The sequence below is a fragment of the Miniopterus natalensis genome, chromosome 16 (assembly GCF_054644295.1).
Source record: "Miniopterus natalensis isolate mMinNat1 chromosome 16, mMinNat1.hap1, whole genome shotgun sequence".
NCBI classification, from domain to species: domain Eukaryota; kingdom Metazoa; phylum Chordata; class Mammalia; order Chiroptera; family Miniopteridae; genus Miniopterus; species Miniopterus natalensis.
The window spans coordinates 17282104-17302498 of NC_142096.1; the positions used below are offsets into that span (position 1 = coordinate 17282104).

Below are 20395 nucleotides of genomic sequence, written 5' to 3' on the forward strand. Positions count from 1 at the left end.
CAATGGGGTTAGAAAGATAAACAATTGAATAAGATAATTCCAGAATAATAAGAAAAGTATGGAAAATAAACTCGGATGATGGGGTAGAGTGACCGGGTGGCAGCGAGGGAATGTGGGGAGGAGACGGCTACTTCAGATGAGAATGGTCAGAGAGAACTGGGAGGAGGTGATGTTTGAGCTGAGCTAGACCCCCCACCCCCACCCCAGGCAAAGATCTGGAGAGTTTTCCATGCGGAGAAAACAGCCACTCTAACTTGGAATGCCGAAGGAACTGAAAGCAGAAATCATCTTGACTGTTAATCTAGGTCAGCGATTTTTCAGCCAGTGTGCCGCAAGAATTTTTATAAACATGTAATACCTGCTATTTAGTCAGGGACACTAACCTCTTTTCCCTTAGATTGGTTAAAAACAAACAAACAAACAAAAAAGCAGCCAACACAATAGCCAGCCAGTGTGAATGAATCAAAATTATACTTTCTTTTTTTTTGTCATATCAGCAAAAAATATATTTTTTGGTGTGCCGCAAAATTTTAGTAATTAGTTTTTGTGGGCCATGACACAATAAAGGTTGAAAATCGCTGATCTAGTTCATCAGATGGGACTTAAATTACAGGTAAATGAGAATCCATCTTTTAAAAGAAGAATCTAAAAAGATACAGAATAGAACTTTTCAGATGTAGGTCCTACAGTTTAAGATTGACTAAGCCATTCAGTAAAGACCACCAGAAACACACAAGTTCAACGTATCATCTTGCTGCAGCAAGGGAATTGCAAGCCAGAAGAGGAACCTGTACCATCTCACCAAGCAAAGAGAATAGGATCATTATCGGATTATGAGGAACGGTGGAGTTTTGGTAAAATTTAAATTTGCTTTGATAAGCTCAAAGGGTCATGAGTTCGATTCCTGGCCAAGGGCACACATACCTGGGTTGCAGGTTCTGTCCCTGCCCGGTCACATTGATGGGTTTTTTTCTCTCTCTCCTCTTTCCCCTTCCCCCCTCCCTCACTCCCTCCCTTCCACTTTCTTTAAGAATCAATGGAAAAAATATCTTTGGTGAGGATTAACAAAAAAAAGAGTAGAAGAATTAAAATGCTATTATACAGCTGTATGCACAGAAGGCACATATACAAATATACACACAGTATTTGCTTGAAACAGCAGTTACCTCTAGGAAGGGAAACTCAGGCTGAGAGACAGAGTGGGAAGGAGACATTTTATTGCATATTTTCTTCTACCTTTTAAATGTTGTCCCAACTGTATGTACTATGTGTTTTAAATTTTTTAAAAAACGTAGAAAGATTTGTTTAGAAAGAAACAGGTTCAGTCTCACAAGCTTTAGAAAGATTGAGAAGTACAAAGGATGCCCTTAACTACTATGTCTTCATGCTGTGATTGAAATATATTTCCTATTGTTTTTCTTTAAAAAAAGGACTTTAAAAAACTGGAGGAAGACCAGCATCTTTTAAGGGCACAGTATTGCCTAGCGCTGAGCTTAGCACTGCACTGTTGAGTGATGCTGACAGACAGGGGGCTGAAGACTCAAATACCATCCTGTCACAACAATCATATAGGAACACCATCCTACTGGGATGCCTGCCACGTAAATGGCATCTTTCTTCAAGAAATCCAAAGCACATTGCAAAAATGTAATTAATCCTTATGTTAACTAGTACGCAGTTTTGTTAGCACCGTCTTTCAGTTGAAGAATCTATGGCAAGAATGATAATTTATTTCTGTCAAGCCCAGCAGAACCAGTCAGTCATAAAGCCTGGGAGATTTTTAATTTTTTTTATCAGCAACAATTTTTTTAAATGTGTTCTTTTAGAGACAGAGGAAGGGAGAGGGAGATTGAGCAAAGCATCCATGAGAGAGAGAGAAATATCTATCGGCCGACTCCTGTGTGCCCCCTACTGGAGATTGAGCCAGCAACTTGGGCATGTGCCCTGACCGGGAATCCAAAGGGTGACCTACGTCTCCATGGGATGAGGCTCAACCAGCTGAGCCACACCGGCCAGGGCAAGCCTGGGAAATTTTTAAAATTTTGACACACTGGAATAGGGGACAAGGGGTTACTAAACTGCATTTCCCATTTGTTATTCTGATGTGGATAGGTGTGTGTACATTTGTGCGTACATGTGGGTATACTAAATAAAGACTACCTTCTGCACCCTGTAAAAGAATCAGTCTGGACCTCAGTCTTGCCTCTGTACTTTGCTGATTGTGTGGCTATGGGCAAATCACTAACCTCTCAGCTGACTCATCCCAATGGGAAAATAATATTACCTGCTTCCTACATCAGCTTGTTTGTTGTCTGTTTGAATTGAGAGCCTGCTGTTTACCAAGCTCTGTGCTTGTGCTTTTCAGGCATCATCTCATTTAATGCTCACACTAACAACCCCATTGGTAGGTGCTATTTTTATGAAACTGAGAAACAGAGATTAACTTACCCAAGGTGATATAACTGTAAGTGGTGATTCAAATCCAGGTCTGTCTGTCTTTGAGACCATCTTTGTACCACTCTGCTGCATTTCTATGACAAATGTGAAGGCCCTTTAAAAACTCCAAAGCATCTCGTAGGTACTAGTTTTAATCTACTAACCCACCCACCGGAAGCACTCAGTGTTTCATATGTGAATAAACCAGACTGGCTGGACCAGAAATTATATAGGAAGTATTTGGAAGAAAATAATCCCTTTAATATCAATCTTCTCTGAACTAAGGAACCAGAAAACCGAAATCAGAAAAACAGTAATCCAACCAATAATTATTGCTATTCATAATTTATATTCATCAACTCATAGTTTACATTTATAATCAGAACAGTAGTGAATGATATTCAAGATATGCCTTAAGGAAGGAAGGCCTGCAAGGATCTGAAATGCCTGCCTTATACATTAAAGAAAAAAACTGTTCAAGCTCATGTCAGTGTTAGAATGTTGTATTTAAATGCAGTATTCTTATCAGCTCGCGTTGGATCCAAGTCATCATTCATGGTGTAGTCATCCCACTAGAATTAAGGCACAGGCATAGGTATTCTAAAGGTTAAAAACAAAAGCAAGCAAGACCAAAGAACAAACTAATAAAGTGAAAAGCAGCTAACACGTGCTGTGCACAGGCACCCAGTCAATGGTGGTTCCCACCTCCCACAGATTCACACCTACTTCCTTAACATAGAATTAATTCTCTGAAGGGTTAAGCAGATGGAACCAGTTCTGGGGCACTATTTCACTAACAAAGAACACACTTCTAAGGTCTGTAGATGAAATAGACAATCCATGGTGCATAACTATCTTGTCTTTCTCTTTCCTCATGTGGAAAGTTGCTTGCAATATTTTTCAAAGCCATCTATAAATGAAAACAACAAAAATATTTAGGGAAGGGAGAGCAGGGGAAGGATAAATAAAGCAGAAGACAGGATTTTTAGAGCAGTGAAAATACCTATATATGATACTATAATGATGGATACATGTCACTATACTTTTGTCCAAACCCATAGAACATACAACACCAAGAGTGAATCCTAATGTAAACTGTGGACTCTGGGTGATGCTGATGTGTCAGTGTAGGTTCATCAGTTGTTAACAGAGGAACCACTCGGGTGGGGGATGTTGATAACGGCGGAGGCCGTGCATGTTGGGAGATAGGAGGTAGATGGGAATGCTGTATACCATCCTCGTAATTTTCCTGTGAACCTAAAATTGCTCTTAAAACAGCCTTTTAAAAACTAAAATGCTTGGGAAAGATGGTTTTTATGTAGAAATCAGGAGGGACCAAACCACTGACACATAATGAAGTTTGGCAGAGAAGGGGTCAGTTAGGTGCTGTTTCCTGCTGGTCGTCCTCACTGGGCTCTGTGCCTCTTCTCCACATACTGCCCAGAGCGGGCCCTGGAGGAAGGATGTCACGCTCCCCTAGAATATTTTGGTGGACAATGAACGCTTGGCTCAATCAGCTTCCCTTCCTCCCTTAACAGCGATTATTGGTATTTATTCCTGGTTTACCAGCATCCTGTCAAGCTTGATTGATAGCCTGTCCTCTCAGCCCACATATGTTATTAGGAGCCTGTAATCAGCCTAATTATTCAGTCTTATGGGACATATGCACAGCATCCTCTGACTCCACAGCCCTCTGCTCAGGAAGGCGTTTGGAAAAAGCCACTACCTACAGAGCATAATTTTGAAGATTTAAGCCTCCCCATGGAAGCTTCTCATGAGCTGCCTTATCCTAGCACCTACAGTAGCACACTTAGATATTAATTTCTCTGGCATCAGTTTTGCTAATAATTTTTAAAAGCCCAACTGGCCACAATAGGGGAATTATAAAATTATGCCATATGCATAAGGGGATATTATGCAATTATGGCTAAGGCAGAGGTGGCTCTAGGCTGTGCTTGCTTCTTAAGACAGCTTTGGACGTGATAGAGGTCACGAATTCCACACCTGCCTCCTTTCCTGACCACGTGGAAGGGCTGTAAAGATTGGAAACTTGCCGTCACTTCCCATTCTGCCATGAAATAAAGAGTGTCACCTCTGGTCTCCTCCTTCCTTTAGTCTGGAAGAGGCCTTTTAGAAACACTAGTCTATGGCAGCACTTTCTGATTGTAGGTGGGAATGATCTTACTGCCTGTCAAGTTGAACATCACATTTCCCTCTTTTTTGATACTGTACCATCTCAGCTGTAGGTGCCAAATCCTTCTGATTACACATGGAACACTACCCCTGGTTGGCTTTGTGTATGTTCTATGTGAGCACCTAAGTGTGAATATTTAAGCCGCTGGGATCACATCTCTTTGATTTTCTTCTTCTGTCTTGACTCATATTAAAAGGGGGGAGGTGCACTATATTATTGTTCACCTTCATACAAGACCAAGTAGCTGAGTCTTCTAGGAAATGGAAAATGTTGCCTGGGTTTCATCAGTCAGCTGCATGACACTCATTTTGGTTTTACTGATGAAACAGGACTCTTTCCTGTGCAATGTCAGCTTTCCTACACAACATGTCAACATACCCTGGGCACTAACAGTTGTCTGTTTGGCCTCCTTCCATTGTGTTGGACTTGGCCAACTCTTTATCTCTTCTTATCTCAAGTGGAACAGCTCCCACCCTCTTTCCGCCTCAAACTGCAAGCTCTTTTAAGTGATCTTTCTACTGTAGTCAGAAGGATGTGTCTAGAAACCTTGAGTTTCCCTAGAACCTTTCAGGATAAGCTACAAACTCCTTAGAATGGCAGACCCGGACTTTTATATTCTGACTTTTACCTATGTGTCCTCTGATTCTCCTGCCATTCAGTCATATAGTAATCTGCTTTGTCACTCTCGCAATGGAAATCAGAATCACCATGAAGTACTACAACACTCCTAGAATGGCTATAATTACAAAGACTCATCATGGATGTGGAGCATCTAGAACTCTCTTCCACCCTTGGTGGGATGTAAAATGGGGCAACTACTTTGAAAACGTTTGACAGCTTCCTAAAAAGTTAAACTTACACCTACCATATGGCCCAGCTGTTCCACCTCTAAGAATTTACCCAAGAGAAATGAATGCATATGTTCCTACAAAGGCCCCAGAGTGCAGAATTCCCAAGCCTCGCACCCGCGTCCCAGCTGCAGAAAACTACGATTCCCAGAAGGCTTCGGGGGGCGGGGGGCGGGGACCTCTGAAAGGGGCGGGGTCTAAAAGGTCATAGGCCGATTCCGCGTCCGAAGCCGGAGGGGTCGCCCGGGCGGAGCTCGCAGGAAACGGCCTTCCGATTGGTTGCAAACGGAAGGCGGCGTCCCGCGCGCGGCGGGTGCAGGCGGCGGGAGGTCCAGGCCGCCCGGGCGGCGCTCAAACTTCCCGGGCCTGGAGCGCGGGGCCCGCCGGGAAAGCCCGGACGGTTGTCGCCTGGCCCGTGGCAACCGCGGGCGGGCTTCGCCATGCAGAGCACAGACCTGGGCAACAAGGAGAGCGGCAAGATCTGGCACCGCAAGCCTTCCCCGGCCACTCGGGACGGGTAAAGGCCGCCGCGCCGGGGCCCCGGCCGGGAGGGCGGCGGAGGCTGGCGGGGGGCGGGCCCCGTCTCCGGGGAGGGTTCGGGGGGCTGTCGGAGAGGATCTCTGGAAGTGGGGCAGGGGCCCGAGCGGAGGTTCGGGCTCTGATCGGCCCGGGATCCCTGGCTGGGTCTCGGAGACCCCTGCCCAGCCCGGGGCAAGGGTCTGACCGGGGCCAGCGTGGAGCAGGAGGCGGGCGGTGCTGAGAAACACGGGGCGAGCCTGCGCTCGGGCGAGGGCCAGGACTGCGTGTGGCGCGCCCGCGGCGTCCCTGCGGGGTGCTCGCCGACACCGGCGGCTCGTGCCCCGCGGAGGAGCTCGGGGCGCGGGGAAGGAGGGCGAGCCTGCCCCCCGGGGCGCGGCCCCCCGCGGCCCTCGCCGGCGCCGTGCGCGCCCCTGCGCGGGCGGGAGCGGAACCAGCTTCGCTCCTCTCGGGGCCACGCTTCAGCCTCTGTAGGGTCGTGGTGCAGGGTTCACGTTCTGCAGCGCAGGGCGGCCTTCCAGTGAGGCCAGCACTGCTGCTTCCGCTGGCTTTGCTTTTCTCTTGTCTTTTCTTTCATGCACCATTGTTTTGTGTGTCTGTGTGTTTGACAGTTGAGGTTCACAGCAAAATTGAGAGGTTTTTTGACAGGTTTCCCACACACACCCCCGCCCCCACACATGCACAGCCTCCCCAGTAGCAACATCCCCCACCAGAGTGGCACATTTGTTGCAGGGGATGCACCTACCCTGATGCATCACTATCGCCCGGAGTCCACAGTTTGCATTAGGATTCACTCTGGGTGTTGTACATCCAGTGGGTTTGGACAAATGTATCATGACGGATCCACCGCCGTTGTAGTATCATACAAAAAATTTTCACTGCTCTAAAAATCTGTGTTCTATCCATCCCTGCCTCCCCAGCCCCTCTTTTCATTCTGTTTCTAGATAGCCGGCGTGTTTGAGGCTCAGCCACTCCTGTGTGACTGTAATGGAAGCCTTTGCTCCAAAGGGATGCCGTCTGGGTTCCAGTTGCTGCACACAGATTGGTCTTACTGCCTCGAATTCCCTAGGATTTCCTGGGCCTTGCTTCATCACTCGAGTTCATGTTTCAGTGTGTTTCTTGTAATTTTTTCTGTTGATCCTTTGGTTGCTCCTCTACAAATCAGCGGACTTTGTCAACTGTGCATGCCCAGAGCATGGTGCTAGTCGCTGTACTAGCAGCTCATTTGGTTTCCCGTTGCTGTCAGTCCCCTAACAGTGCCGCTGACCCTTCAACTCCATTGAATAAAATTTTTTGTCCAGAATTAGGATTCTTTAGTAGGATTTTTTTTTCTTTTCAAATTTGGAGTTTATGTAAATACCACCCCTGCTTCTGATGTTCTGTAAGTATTCCAAAAGGCTATTGCCAACCCACAATAATTCTCTCTTTTTCTGTTATAAAACATCCAGATATACATGAAAGATTCCAGAAATGAAAGAAACAAGTTTGTGTGCAAATGTCCTTATTTGCTTTTTCCACTAAAACAGCTTTCTTTTCGTTCGTTAAAACCCATCAATACGGTGTTGAGAGAGCAAGGAGCACTGACTGGGGAGTCAGATGGACTTTAGTTGAAATCCGTTTACTAGCTGTATGACCTTGGACTAGTTAATCCCTACACCTGTAGATGAAGATAATCATACCTACCAGACAGGGTGTTATGAAGACTTTAAAATTGTGTCTCGTGCATCCTTGTGTTGAGTAAATATTTGATGTTTTTATTATGTTTAAGGATTCAGGAACTCTGTCAGGCAACCTTTGAGCAACTGAGATAGTTTTTCTAAAATAAATATTAGTATGGGTGATTTCTGAGCAAAATCAGAAGGGCAGAATGTTGCTGTTAATTGTGATTATATATGTAGATTATTTATGTTAGTGTTTTTCTGTATTTTCCATATTTTGAACAACAATCATGTAATTTTATAATCCAAACACATAATAAATGTTATAGAAAAAAGACTGGAGAGAAAAGTCATTTGCTTTGCCTGAGTTTAATTGCCAGGGAACATTTTGATGTTTTCACTTGCCATTTCAGTACAGTTACTCTTCCTCTCTCCCTTTGGGGATATCAGAGAAAAACCAGAGTTGGACAGTAGTTCAAATGGTAAAAAGATACTTTATTCAGGACTGTTGCAATAGTGGAAAAGAGACCTCAGTATAGAACTGGCCTTAATTCTGAATACAGCCTGGGCAAGTGGGAATTTATAGCCAAGGAACAGGGTGGGGGTCAGTACATGGAAAATTATTAAGAGAAAGTATCTGGAGAAAGGGAGTTCTGGCTAAACCAACCTAACAGGATTCTGGCTGAAGACAGGCCAGGGTGATAAGACATCTCCTGGGAGATGGAGGTTGAGGAACAATATCATGTATCAGGTATCGATGGTAGGGATTCTGATTAAACCATCTGAGCGGGGTTCTTGCTAAATTAGATTCTACAAGGAATTGTACACATGGGGCCTATTAGAAGGTTTAGGAGCCTGACTAAAGTTTGTTTGGTCAAGCAAAGAATCTTTGTCAGGGACTAGATAAAAGTGAGCATTGTAAGAATTCTGGTGTTCCACCCAATGAGTCTGAAAAGCCTTGTTTAAATAAACTGAAGAAAATGTTTCATACATTTCATTCAACTTAGTATTTTTTAATGAAGTGATAACGAAAATAGATGTTCCTAATACTAAAATTCAAAGAATTTACCCCAAAGTTAACTAAGATAAAAATTTTCATGATTTATAAACTATTGTTGCAATAAAGAATACTGCTATTCTGGTTCATGACCTGAATATATACATATATTTTAAGGGGTTAGTTATTTTGCTTTTAAGTTTTAAACAGCTTACTTTTCAGTAGATATATGGTATATGATCTTCCTCTCAAAAAAAAAAAAAAGTAACTTTAGACAAATATAGCTGAAAATAAAACTCTCGGACACTTTCACTTTGGAACACTTATTTCACAAAAACAAAATCTCATTAGGATATCTTAAAATTGGGATACTGGATTGAAATGTTCCTTACATATGGTAGCTTGTGATTTATATAAAAGTCGGTACTTTTCACTAATTACATCATTGTTTTTAGCATATCTGTTGCTTAATGTTACAATTTAAATCCAAAACATATTCTCTTACGTCCTGTTGTCTGTCATTCACAATTTATAAATCTGTTCCTGTGTGCATCTATTTTTTAAATGTGTCTTTACCACTAACCTGAAAGTTCCCTGAGGGCAGAACCCATGTCTATCAATTACTCTTAGTTCCTGGCCTACTCCGTGTCTGACACATAGTGACTTGTCAGGTATTTGATGAATAAGTGAACAGTAGCTACTTTGATAATGACTAACTTTCTGAACTGTTTTCAGAAATCATTGTAGAGTTGCTTCTGGTAGAGGAGAAACAGCAGCAGCAGTAGGAGAGGGAAGAATGGGTAGGCAAAAAAACTTCAAAATTAGTGAGTTATACTATAAAAGCCATATTTTTCATAATAGCAAGTAATGCCTGACATAGAATTTAATGTGTGTTTGTTTGGTTCTTTTTTTACAGAATTATAGTGAACATCATTCACACCACTTCTGATTACCTTCCCAAAGTTTTGCGATTTTTGAATGTGGCTTTTGATAGCTCAGGTGATTGCTTAATTGCTGGGGATCATCAAGGAAATATCTACGTTTTTGACTTGTCTGGAAACAGGTGAGTGATACTTTTGATATTTGCCTTATTTAATGTTATTAATTCACTGACTCTTAGTGCCTGTTATTACATATTCATTCAGAAGGATTTATTAAGTTCTTACTGTATTTCAGGTGCCTTGTAAAACACTGTCCTAAATGCTGATGGAAGAAAGTGGGAAAGGATAGAAAGATAGTACGGTTAGGCTTTTTTTTAGGGAATTAAAGTTCTGGTTTTAGCAGTATCTCTAGTAGTTTGTTTTTCCTTAAATTTAAAAATGTATTATTGCCAATTTTCAGTTAATGCCTGGTACTTCATTAGGCAATTTAGAAAGAGCACAATTCCTTTGTACATTGTTGTCAGAGCGCTGGATCTAGGAAGCTCACTCTCCTTCCTCTTCTCTCCCTTTGCTGAACAACTTAGTGCAAAAGCAATTGAGTGAGACTGGTCACGCGGTGGGATAGGTGGGAGGAATACCTGCGGCTGTGCAGCCAGAGAGTTAGAAGGTGTCTGCGTGGGGGGGCGGGCCAGTCATGAAAAAGATGGGGCAGTGATCAAATGAGTAAATATATTGAGAATAATTGGGGCCAGGTTTTTAACTGTTGGAAAGGGGAGTTACAGATATGGAAAGGGAGGAAACTAGAATGAGCCTGTGGTACTGGATTACAATGGGATATATCTATGTGAACTCTGGTTTTGAATATATATAGATAGACATAGAAATAAATAGAAGTGTGTGTACGGGCGCGTGAATGAATGATATGTACATATATTTCCTGTCTTTGTCCATTCATAGGACCTGGGAGCAAGAACACCCTCCCTCCCCACTCAACAATGAACATATGCAGTTCCCAGTTCTTCTTTACTAAATACCACACTCTGCTGAATGGATTCAGGGATTCTTGCAGAAATGGTCACTTTCAGGATGGAGGCAGGAAAAGTACAAGATGAGCCTGGAACATTTTGTAGCCAGAAAGAAGGAATTGTTCAAAAAATAATGGGGATGTTTCACAAGGACATAAATGTCAGCTTGAAAGAGTTCCCTTGGGCCATATTGTAAACAATTTGAGTATTAAAATAAATAATGATAGTAATGGATCATAACTCATTGAATAAAATAGAAATCCAGTCATTTGTGCTACAGTCAACAAACGGAACAGTTTAATCAGAGTGGATATTTGCATAGTCAGAAAATACCTCCCACAAAATATTTATTAATTACAGAGTAAAGGGGTGATTTTACAGTGAAGAAGCCTGGGAAACACCAGCTGATCAAATGATTGCAGTTAAATTAACCAATAGTGGGACAAATCAAAACTTGTGTGTTACCTGATAGGATGTAGTAAAGAACACACACTGTCACCTCTGTGATATTCCTGCCAAGAACCTGTAACAGAATCTAATCGGTTGAATTATCAGACAAAGGTAATTTAAGGACTTTGTATAACAAGACTGGCCTGTAATCTTCACAAGGGTCAAGGTCATGAAAGTTGTGGAAAGACTGAAGAACTATCTCAGACTGAGGGAAGCTAGACCCCTGACAAGTAAAGGCATGAATCTGAACGGAACCTTTTGATGTAAAGGACATTATTGGGACAACTGGCAATATTGAATGGGGTCTGAGGACTAGATGATGGTAATATATAAATGTAAATTTCCTGTTTTTATGGTGGTATTGGACTATACAGGAGAATTTCCTTGTTTGTAGGGAATATGATCTCAGTAACGTATTCTCAGAAAGTTCAGGAAAAGAAGAGGTCATGTGTGACTTATTTATTTGTGGTTTCCTAGGTAGAAGCCTGTTAATCACATTTCCCCCCTTTACCAAAAACACAATGGTCACAATTCTCCCACCTTTACGCTTGCCTAACCTACCCTGCCAATTCCCAGTCTTAAATCAGTGCAACTGTCTCTCCTTTGCTCCCACCGCTAAGAGAAATAAAAACAATTGTTGATTGACTGCATTACAGAATAGCGAACTTCAGCATCAGTGATGCTTAGTGCTTCATTTGCTGCTTTGTTGTTATTTACTTCTCCCATTCACCTCTGAGTATTTCAGCTTTTATCAATTTCCCTGTTTTGGACTCTCCTCTTATTCCAACTGCCGCCTTCAAGCTTGCCTTCCTCTCCCCAGTGGCAGCCTCAAATATATCAACTATCTTTTTTACTACTTTATTCATAAAAATAGGTGATCCTAATTTCTTCCAGGGCTAATCTCTGTCTTCTCTAGCCACCCCTGGCACATGAGGTCCTCTCTTTTATTTTGTCCACTGACCCTTTTCTCTCTATAAATATTTACAATTGAGCAGAGGAGACTTGCAGTCAGGCCTATCTGATTCTAAAATCCACTAGTCTGGGCTTCCTCAAAACCTTCCAAATCGCCTAATCCAGGAGTGCCCTCGAAATCATTTGGTCTGGCCATGCCAAGGCCTCACCAAAGAGAAGCAGTTCCAGCCATCACATTAGGGGTGAGTTAATTAAATGTTTGACCAAATATAGCAAGCTAATTTTTAAGTTGATAATTTTGTATGGCCAGCAAATGATATTATAAATATCCAAATGGCCCTTGGCAGAAAAATGTTCCCCATCCTTGGCTAATCCAATGGTGTCTTCAGTTCTCCTTTTATTAAATGCTCTTGCCTTCCCTTCTTCCCTGAAGTTGTTTTCTTATGCTTCAAGGTACAACGTTTTCCTGATTTTCTACCTCTCTGTTTATTTTTTCCTGTGTTTTGCTGACTCTACTTCCAGTGCCTACCCCTTTATTGTCATGCTACTTTGAGATCTGTCCTTGGCCTGCTTCCTTCCATATTCCAGGTTTCTCTTTGATAATCTGACTGCCACCAAGCCTCAGGCTTCATTCAGCTGCCGTGTAAATACTGGTAACTGAGATCTACTTCTACTGCCAATGGGTAGCTTCTAGATCGCTGTCCATTGTGGGAGGCACTGACTGCATGGAGCTCTGGAGCCCTTGAAAGGTCGCTAGTCCAAATTAAGATGCGTTGTTAGTGTAAAATGCACTGGGTTTTTCTTTTTTTAATCCTCACCAGAGGATACAGTGGTCCCTCGGTTTTTGAATGTCCTCTGTTCCGGAACACTGAGTTCTGAAACTTTCGAAAACCAAGGGATCCACAGCGACAGCTGGGCCTCAGGATCTTGCCCTCAGCGGAAGCCGTGGGGCATGCTCGACTCCAAGGCGTGTTCGGAAACCGAAGCATTTCCTTCTGGGTTTATAGCCTTCATAAACTGAAGTGTTCGTCAATGGAGACGTTTAAAAACCGAGGTACCACTGTGTTGTTTTGTTTTTCATTGCTTTTCAGAGAGAGAAAGGTGGAGAGAGAGGGAGAGAGAAGCATCGATGTGAGAGAGAGACATCGATTGGTTGCCTCCTACTCGAGCACCGAACAGGGCCAGAGATTGAGCCTGCAACCGAGGTAGGTGCCCTTGGCTGGAATCCAACCTGGGACCCTTCAGTCCACAGGCTGACGCTCTAACCACTGAGCAAACTGACTAGGTTTTAAGACTTCATATGAAAAAAAGGAAAGTAAAATATCTCATTAGTTTTTAATTAAATGTTGAAATATCATTTCAACATATTGCCTTAAGTAAAATATATCAGTAAGATTAATTTGCCTTGTTTCTTTTTACTTTCTTAATGTGGCTGCTAGAAAAATTTAAATTATACATGTGGCCCACATTATATTTCTTTTGGACAACGGAGCTCTAAATGTTTTGCCAGGGCCTTAAATTCCACGGTTAAAATCTGACTTGTTTTTTCCTGTCCCCAACCTTGTTTGTCTTTTGCCCAAGCTTAAAAAATGTATTTTTTGTAAATTAAACTCTAGCTTTGTGTCAAGTACTCTGCTAAGTACTTAACATATATTATTTCATTTAGTCATCATATATAGTTAATCACCACGACAACCTTATGAGATACCTCTTCTTACCTTCATTGTACATGTGAGGAATTCCTGCTTTCTCCCTCGTCACCAATGGCAGATGGGTCACTAAGCCTCTCCACTTGACTTCTGACACCTCTCCTGCCTGTCTTTCCACTTTATACTCGTGACTCTGGTTGAGATTCCCCATAGTGGCTTTCTTGGTGATCTCTTCTTCCTTGCTCCTTGATCCATGTGCCATTGCTGCCAGAATCATCTTTCTAAAAGACGTGTCTGACTGTAATTCTGCTCACTTCTCATGCTGTGTAAGTAAAATCCAGACTCCTTTACATGGCATTTAGCTCTCTTCATAATCTATTTTTGGCCTACTAGAATGGGAGTTTATTTTTCTGGGTTTCATTTTCTTCATATCTAAGGACTCCTCCAACATAAAATTAATGGTTATTGGAAGAATTTCTAATACTAATACATTCATCTCTTTATAGGTTTAATCTTGTTCAGCGAACCGCACAAGCTTGCACAGCTCTGGCCTTTAATCTTCACAGGAAGTCTGAATTCCTTGTGGCGTTAGCTGATTATTCTATTAAATGTTTTGATACAGGTAAGAAGTCCTCCTATTTGTCTTTTGAAGAGGGATAAAGTATAGACTGAAGCACTGCAAGGAGTCTGCGGGAGCAGTCCCCAAAAGACATTGCTCACTTCAGACACCCACCACAAGTCCAGGGGCCCCAGGGCCAGTCTCACGTCAGATCAGCTGGCTGCATACTCAGGGCTCCCCACACCTACCCTCTGGCTTGATAATTCACTAGGATGACTCACAGAACTCAGGAAAGCGCTATGCTTATGATTATAATTTTAATGTAGCAAAAGTATAGAAATTAGAACCAGCCAAAGAAAGAAACATAGGGTGGAATCTGAGAAGGTTCCATTATCCTCAGGGACGCATTACCCTTTCAGCATCGATGTGTGGCCATCTGCACTGAGTATTGCCAAACCAAGAAATTCACCCAAGCTTTGACATCCAGAGTTTTTGCGTAGGCATGATTGATGGGATTATTGCCCTCCTGGATGAACTCGGTTTCCATCCTTTCCTCTCTGTGGAGGTCAGGCTGATGTCATGTGGCCCACAGCCCCAATCTTCTAACCATTCACATGGCTAATCTTTCTGGTATGGCTGCCCCCCCCCCCCCCCCCCCCCCGAGGTTCTCTCCTTAGCATAACCATCTGCTGCTGTTTGGCGAACCTATCATGAGTAACAAAGACACTGCCATGACTGGAGAAATCCCAGGTTTAGAGGGTCCCTCCCAAGACCCTGGACAAAGACCATACCTCTCTTTGAAGGCCAAATTCCTTACTACATGGGACAAGAATAATACTTTTTAAATATAACCTGTGTATTTTATACAACATTTTTTATAGAGTGCAGAGTTCTGTAAACGGAACCTGTTATTCTTAATAAGAAAAAAGGTATCTAACTGTATTGGGTTTTGTTGTTGTTATTAAAGTAATTGATGTGTTATATTTAGAACAATATATAAACTATAATAGTAATAGTAATAATAGTGATAGCTAACACTCAGTGTTTACTTTTTACCAGGTATTGTTCTATGTATGACTTGATACATGTTAATTAATTTTAATCATCATCATAACCCACGGAGATGGATACTTCTTATCTCTATTTTGCAGATGAGGAAACTGAGGCACAGAAGTAACTGGACACAGGTCCCACAGTTTCTAAGTAGAAGAGTCAGGATTCCCAAACTGTTAATCTAGCTGCAGGGTCCCTGCATGCTAGAGAAAAAGCAATCACCTTCAGGAATGCCCTGAGATACAGGGTTTTTATAACAGTGGCCTGTCTTTCCAGTCTGTTTTCATGCATATACCTTTCCTACAGTCTACCACGTTCATGCTATCTGTATTGTTTTGTGCAATCATTTTCTTACCTCAAAAATGCATATAGTATATTTGACATCATTACTGAATATTCTACTCTATTGATGTTTGCACTACCAGAATTATTTAACCTTTTACCTATTGATGGACTTTAAACTGTTCCGTTTTTGGCATTACCAACACTGCTTTCACAGAAATGCTGAAAAACTAAGTCTTTATGCTCATCTGTGATCGTTTTCCTTGGATTTCACTCTGTTCTTCTGTCTTAGTTCCATCTTTTTAAACTCTCTTCTGTCTTATTGACCCTCAGCCCCATGAAGCCTCTTTCTCAGATACTGTCTCCACCTCCCCAACTACCTCCCTCTGTCTTCACTACCAGGTCCTGCATCTCCACAGCATCCATCAGTGGATTCTGATTCTTGATCCCTCCACTCCATGCTACTGAGACTTTTGTCTCCAAGGTCATAAGTAACTTCTGATTGTTTAAATCTTCTTTATACTTTCATTCTATTTCTCAGTAGCATTTAACACTTTGGATGACTTTAAGCTTCTTAGTTTTCATACTGTTCTCTCTCTTAGTTTTCTTCCAGCCTTTCCGACAGCTTCTATAGTAGTCTCTTTCCTGGCTTCTTTGAGTGCACCCTAAACTTTTGGATTTTTGACCCAGTTAAAGAGAAAAAGTAGAAGAACCCACATAAGTTGTCCACTTTTGGTTTTGCTAATTGACATTGGAAAAAACATAACTTCATGAGACAAAGGATTTTTTTAAACATAAAGAAACTTAGAAGGATATAATACTAGATTTAAAAGTAGGACTTTAAATTTAGCTTTATGAAAAACTCATTACTCTTATTTTTCTCATTTCACTGAAGACTAGTGAAAAATTGATCATTAATTAATGCCAGACTTGAGCCTGGTGTTTGGAAACCACTGGTCTCTCCCTAAGGGTTTATCTGCTCTGTTGTCTTTAGTTTTTGCCTACTTTGTATCTTAATGTTTCCCAGATTTACATCTTCCTTTCTATTTTCCTCAGTTCTATCTTTCTGGAGGAAAAAATCTGATTAAAACATGCCTACCATAGAAAACTTGGAAACACAAAACTGTAGAGAAAATAAAGATCACTATGACTTTTCTCCCCTCTGCTGATTATCATGAGTAGTTTTTGGCATTTTCCGTAACCGTACTGTTTTCTCTGCTTGTATCACACACTCGCGCACACATTCACACACATGTACCTCAAGCAATTTTGCAAATCCAATTCGTTATCTCTTCTTCCCACACTGCTAAGTCTATTTCTCCTCTTGTATTTCTCACATTAGTTAGTAGTATCACCGCCTGTTTGCATAACTAAACTAGGACCCCTGGAGTCTTAACACCTTTTATCTCCATACATCCATCTGGTCACAAAGTCCTTTGATTTTCTCCTTCCTAGCTCTTGAACTTGTCCTCTCTGTATCTCTACATTCTTAGGTTAGACCCTCCTGGGTTGTTACAGCAACAAATAAATTAGTCGCTTCGTCTGATCTCTTCCCCCTTTCCAGTAGATCCACTAGATACCTCAAAATGCTCTTCCTAAGACACAGACCGCGTACCTCAGTCTCCATCACGAGAACATTCCTCACGAGGAAGCCTGAGCTCCCTGGCACACACCGAGGGCTCTTCTTAACCTTCTTGGCCTCGTCCTCACACTCCGTGACACACACACACGTTACGAACATGTCCATAGTGCATTTTATTAACTAGACACTGGCTTCTGTCTTTGTAGAAGTGAATGGAGGTGCCTCATAATAATACCTAGTCATCAGTTGAATTAGTTCTTGGATGATATGTAGTGTTTTACCCGTATAACTATTTTACTTTTTACCACAGTCACCAAGGAGCTAGTTAGCTGGATGAGAGGACATGAATCATCCGTGTTTTCGATCTCTGTGCATGCATCAGGGAGGTATGCCATCACTACTTCTTCTGATACGGCACAGCTCTGGGACTTGGATACCTTTCAGAGAAAAAGAAAGCTGAATATTCTCCAGTCTGTGGGTATACAAAAGGTCAGTGAGGGGGACATCTTGGTCTGCTGTGCTTCTCAGGCTAGTTTTTTGGCCAATAGGATTTATAGATGATTTAAGGGTAATGATATACATTGTCCCACATACCAGTGTTTTCATAACTCAGCAATAAGCAAAGCAAAGTGGCCTATAGAATTGAAGATGTTGCCTATGGCTACAGCTTATAACTTACTGAGCTTTTTTTCTTTTTAAAAAAATCATTATTATAGTATATAACTTCAGCTTTAGCAAGCTGATAGCTTTTATTTAGCTGATTGTTTTTGTTCTAGTTTTTACCCCAACATTTTGTTAGGAAACATTTCAAGCATATAGCAAGTTTGTAAGAATTTCACAGTGAGCACGTGTACACCCACCATCTAGATTCTGTCATTGATAGGTTCCTATACTACTATTTATGTTGCTATACTATATTATGGATATAACCATCTTTCTGTCCCTCAATTATTAGTTCACTTTTTAGAATTTTTTTTGCATTTTAAAGTAAATTACAGATATCAGTATACCTGCCCATAAATACTTAAGCTTTCATTGACTAGGGTTCAGAATGTTTTGATGTAAAATATATATTTAATGAAATGCACAAATCTTAAGCATTCATTTGTGAAGTGTTGACAAACACATACACCTTTGTAACCTGTGCAGACCTGTCATTACCATCCTCCCAGAAGGGTCCATGCTATCCTTTCCCAGGCAAGCACTGCCCTGAAGCTTTTCCACCATGAAGTAGTCCTGTCTGCTCTAAAATTTCACAGAAATGGTCATTAATGACATGTATTAAGCTTTTCTCATTCCGTCCAATGTTTCTGAGATTTATCCATGTTGTTGTGTCTACTAGTAGTTTGTTCCGCTTTATTGCTGATCAATATTCTATTGTAAACAAATATCACCTTTTAAAAAAATCCATTTCTTTTGCTTTTAAGGTTTACTTTTTTCTGTTTTATTAGCTAAATGCTATTTTCAGGATTGTCTCAGTCTCCCATGTGATTAATTATTTTGCTTCAGGTTATGTTATATATGCAGTATTGCTTTTAATTTCTTGGTTATTAACATGAGCAGGTAGCAGTGCGTGTCAACCAAAAATTTATTTTGTAGTCTCCGTGGAAATCCTGAAGTTCTTTAGTTTGACTTTGATAATTAAAGAAAGATAAAAATTGTAGCCAGCTTACTCATCAGGGATTTAGGCCAAATGTCTTAGTAGGCTGTTTCTTTAATTGCTTTAGTACTTAAATTGAATTTTAAGTTCTAAAGAAGACAGCATTGGGAATTGAACCCACAGTGGAAACAGTTATGAAACAATGACACAAAAATCATCTGTTCTTTTTACCATGAAATTCAATTAGTATACACTGGATATTTGGCAATTCTAACCTTGCTCAGACATTTAGACACTTTAGTTTAAAAAACAGAATTCAAATGTTAGTGATATGAGAGTAAGATTAAATGTAGAAAATGTATGCATAGTATGCATATGAGTATATTGTTCTAAAATAAAGCAGCATAGTCTTATCAGTTACCAGCAAACTTTCTCTCAGAAGACCAGCTAGTAAATATTTTTGGTTTTGCAGGCCAAGAATAAAATTGAGGATATTATTTGTGTAGTTATATAAGCATCTATAATGAAATAATTTAAAACTGTAAAGACTATACTTAGCTGCTGGGCTATCCAGCAACCGTGGAGGTGGGCCAGATATTGCCACTCCTGGTTTATTCTGCTGAAAATAAGAGATAATTGTAAACTAATCTTAAAGCACAACTTTTATTCTTGTCAAACTATATTTTTATTCCAGTTTCTGATTCACATTTTAAGCAGAACTTTTGTGATTTTTTTTTTTTGATGACACGTGACATTTTATGATGGCCCTTTTTAATCTAAAACAGTCTCCCACCATTTTTATTTTCTGTAACATCAGTTTTTTCCTGAAAAAGAGACCAGGCTAGTTGTCTTAGAAAATGCCCCATATTCTGGCTTCATCTTACTGTTTTATCATTATGTCATTTAACTCGATGGATCGCTCACCTCTGTTTCTTATAAACTAGAAGTATAAAGACTTGAGTAGATTCATGTCAAATATTTTTGACAAGCTATTTTCCATGCGTGTAAGATGAAAATAATAATAATATTTACCTTACAGTTGGTTTCAAGAGTGAATGTAATCATCTGTGCGAGGCACTCAGTACAATGCTTGTTGTATAGTAAGTGCTTAGTAAAACTTCACTGCAGCTGCTACTGTTTCTATTATTGTTGTTATTATTATCTATTATTATTGTTATCTCTTTTTTAGCTCTATTATGGGATTATGCGATTAGATATCGTAAAAAGCTGTAAGATAACTGTTTTTCTAAAATACATTAAATAGATGCACAATTCCTTATTAGTAACTCAAAAAGCCAAAAGTTGTTCAATAACTCACTTAGTAGCAAAATCTGACCTGACCTGAATTCGTCTAGCAGCAGAGTTTGGACTGAATTGACATGAGGCTGAAATATTAAATGTTTCTGAGTATGGGATATTGCTCCCAGTCATAGAATATGCATCATATTACCTTTCTCACATCAGAAGTAATTTTGAATTCTGGAACACACCTGTCCCCAAGGGTTTCAGATAAAGAACTATGAACCTTTGATTTCAGATGTTTTTAAAGAACCTACCACTCCAACATCTGTCCACTGATTTTTGTACCTAGCAGTAGCAGTAATTAACACTAATAGTAATAGATAACAGTGTTAAGTACTACTATATATCTAGCACTTTGTTCTTTTTAAGCTTAAATAATCCTAAAAAGTAGATACCATTATCTTCATTGTACAGAAGGGGAAACTGAAGT

General features: G+C 40.7%; 1 protein-coding gene across 2 annotated transcripts in view; it reads left to right on the forward strand.

Moving 5' to 3' along the window:
- The first annotated feature begins 5833 nt into the window (after nt 1–5833).
- Nucleotides 5834–20395, forward strand: part of TBC1D31 (TBC1 domain family member 31) — a 44767-nt gene continuing 30205 nt past the window's right edge. The window contains exons 1-4 of one of the 2 annotated variants that reach the window (XM_087825376.1): nt 5834–5995; nt 9587–9733; nt 14094–14209; nt 17374–17552. In XM_087825376.1, coding sequence (XP_087681502.1) covers nt 5919–5995; nt 9587–9733; nt 14094–14209; nt 17374–17552 — 519 coding nt within the window. In that variant the 5' untranslated portion in view covers nt 5834–5918. Of the gene's footprint in view, nt 5996–9586; nt 9734–10508; nt 11349–14093; nt 14210–17373; nt 17553–20395 lie in introns of those variants that run through there. The other variant, XM_087825377.1, reaches the window with a different exon arrangement.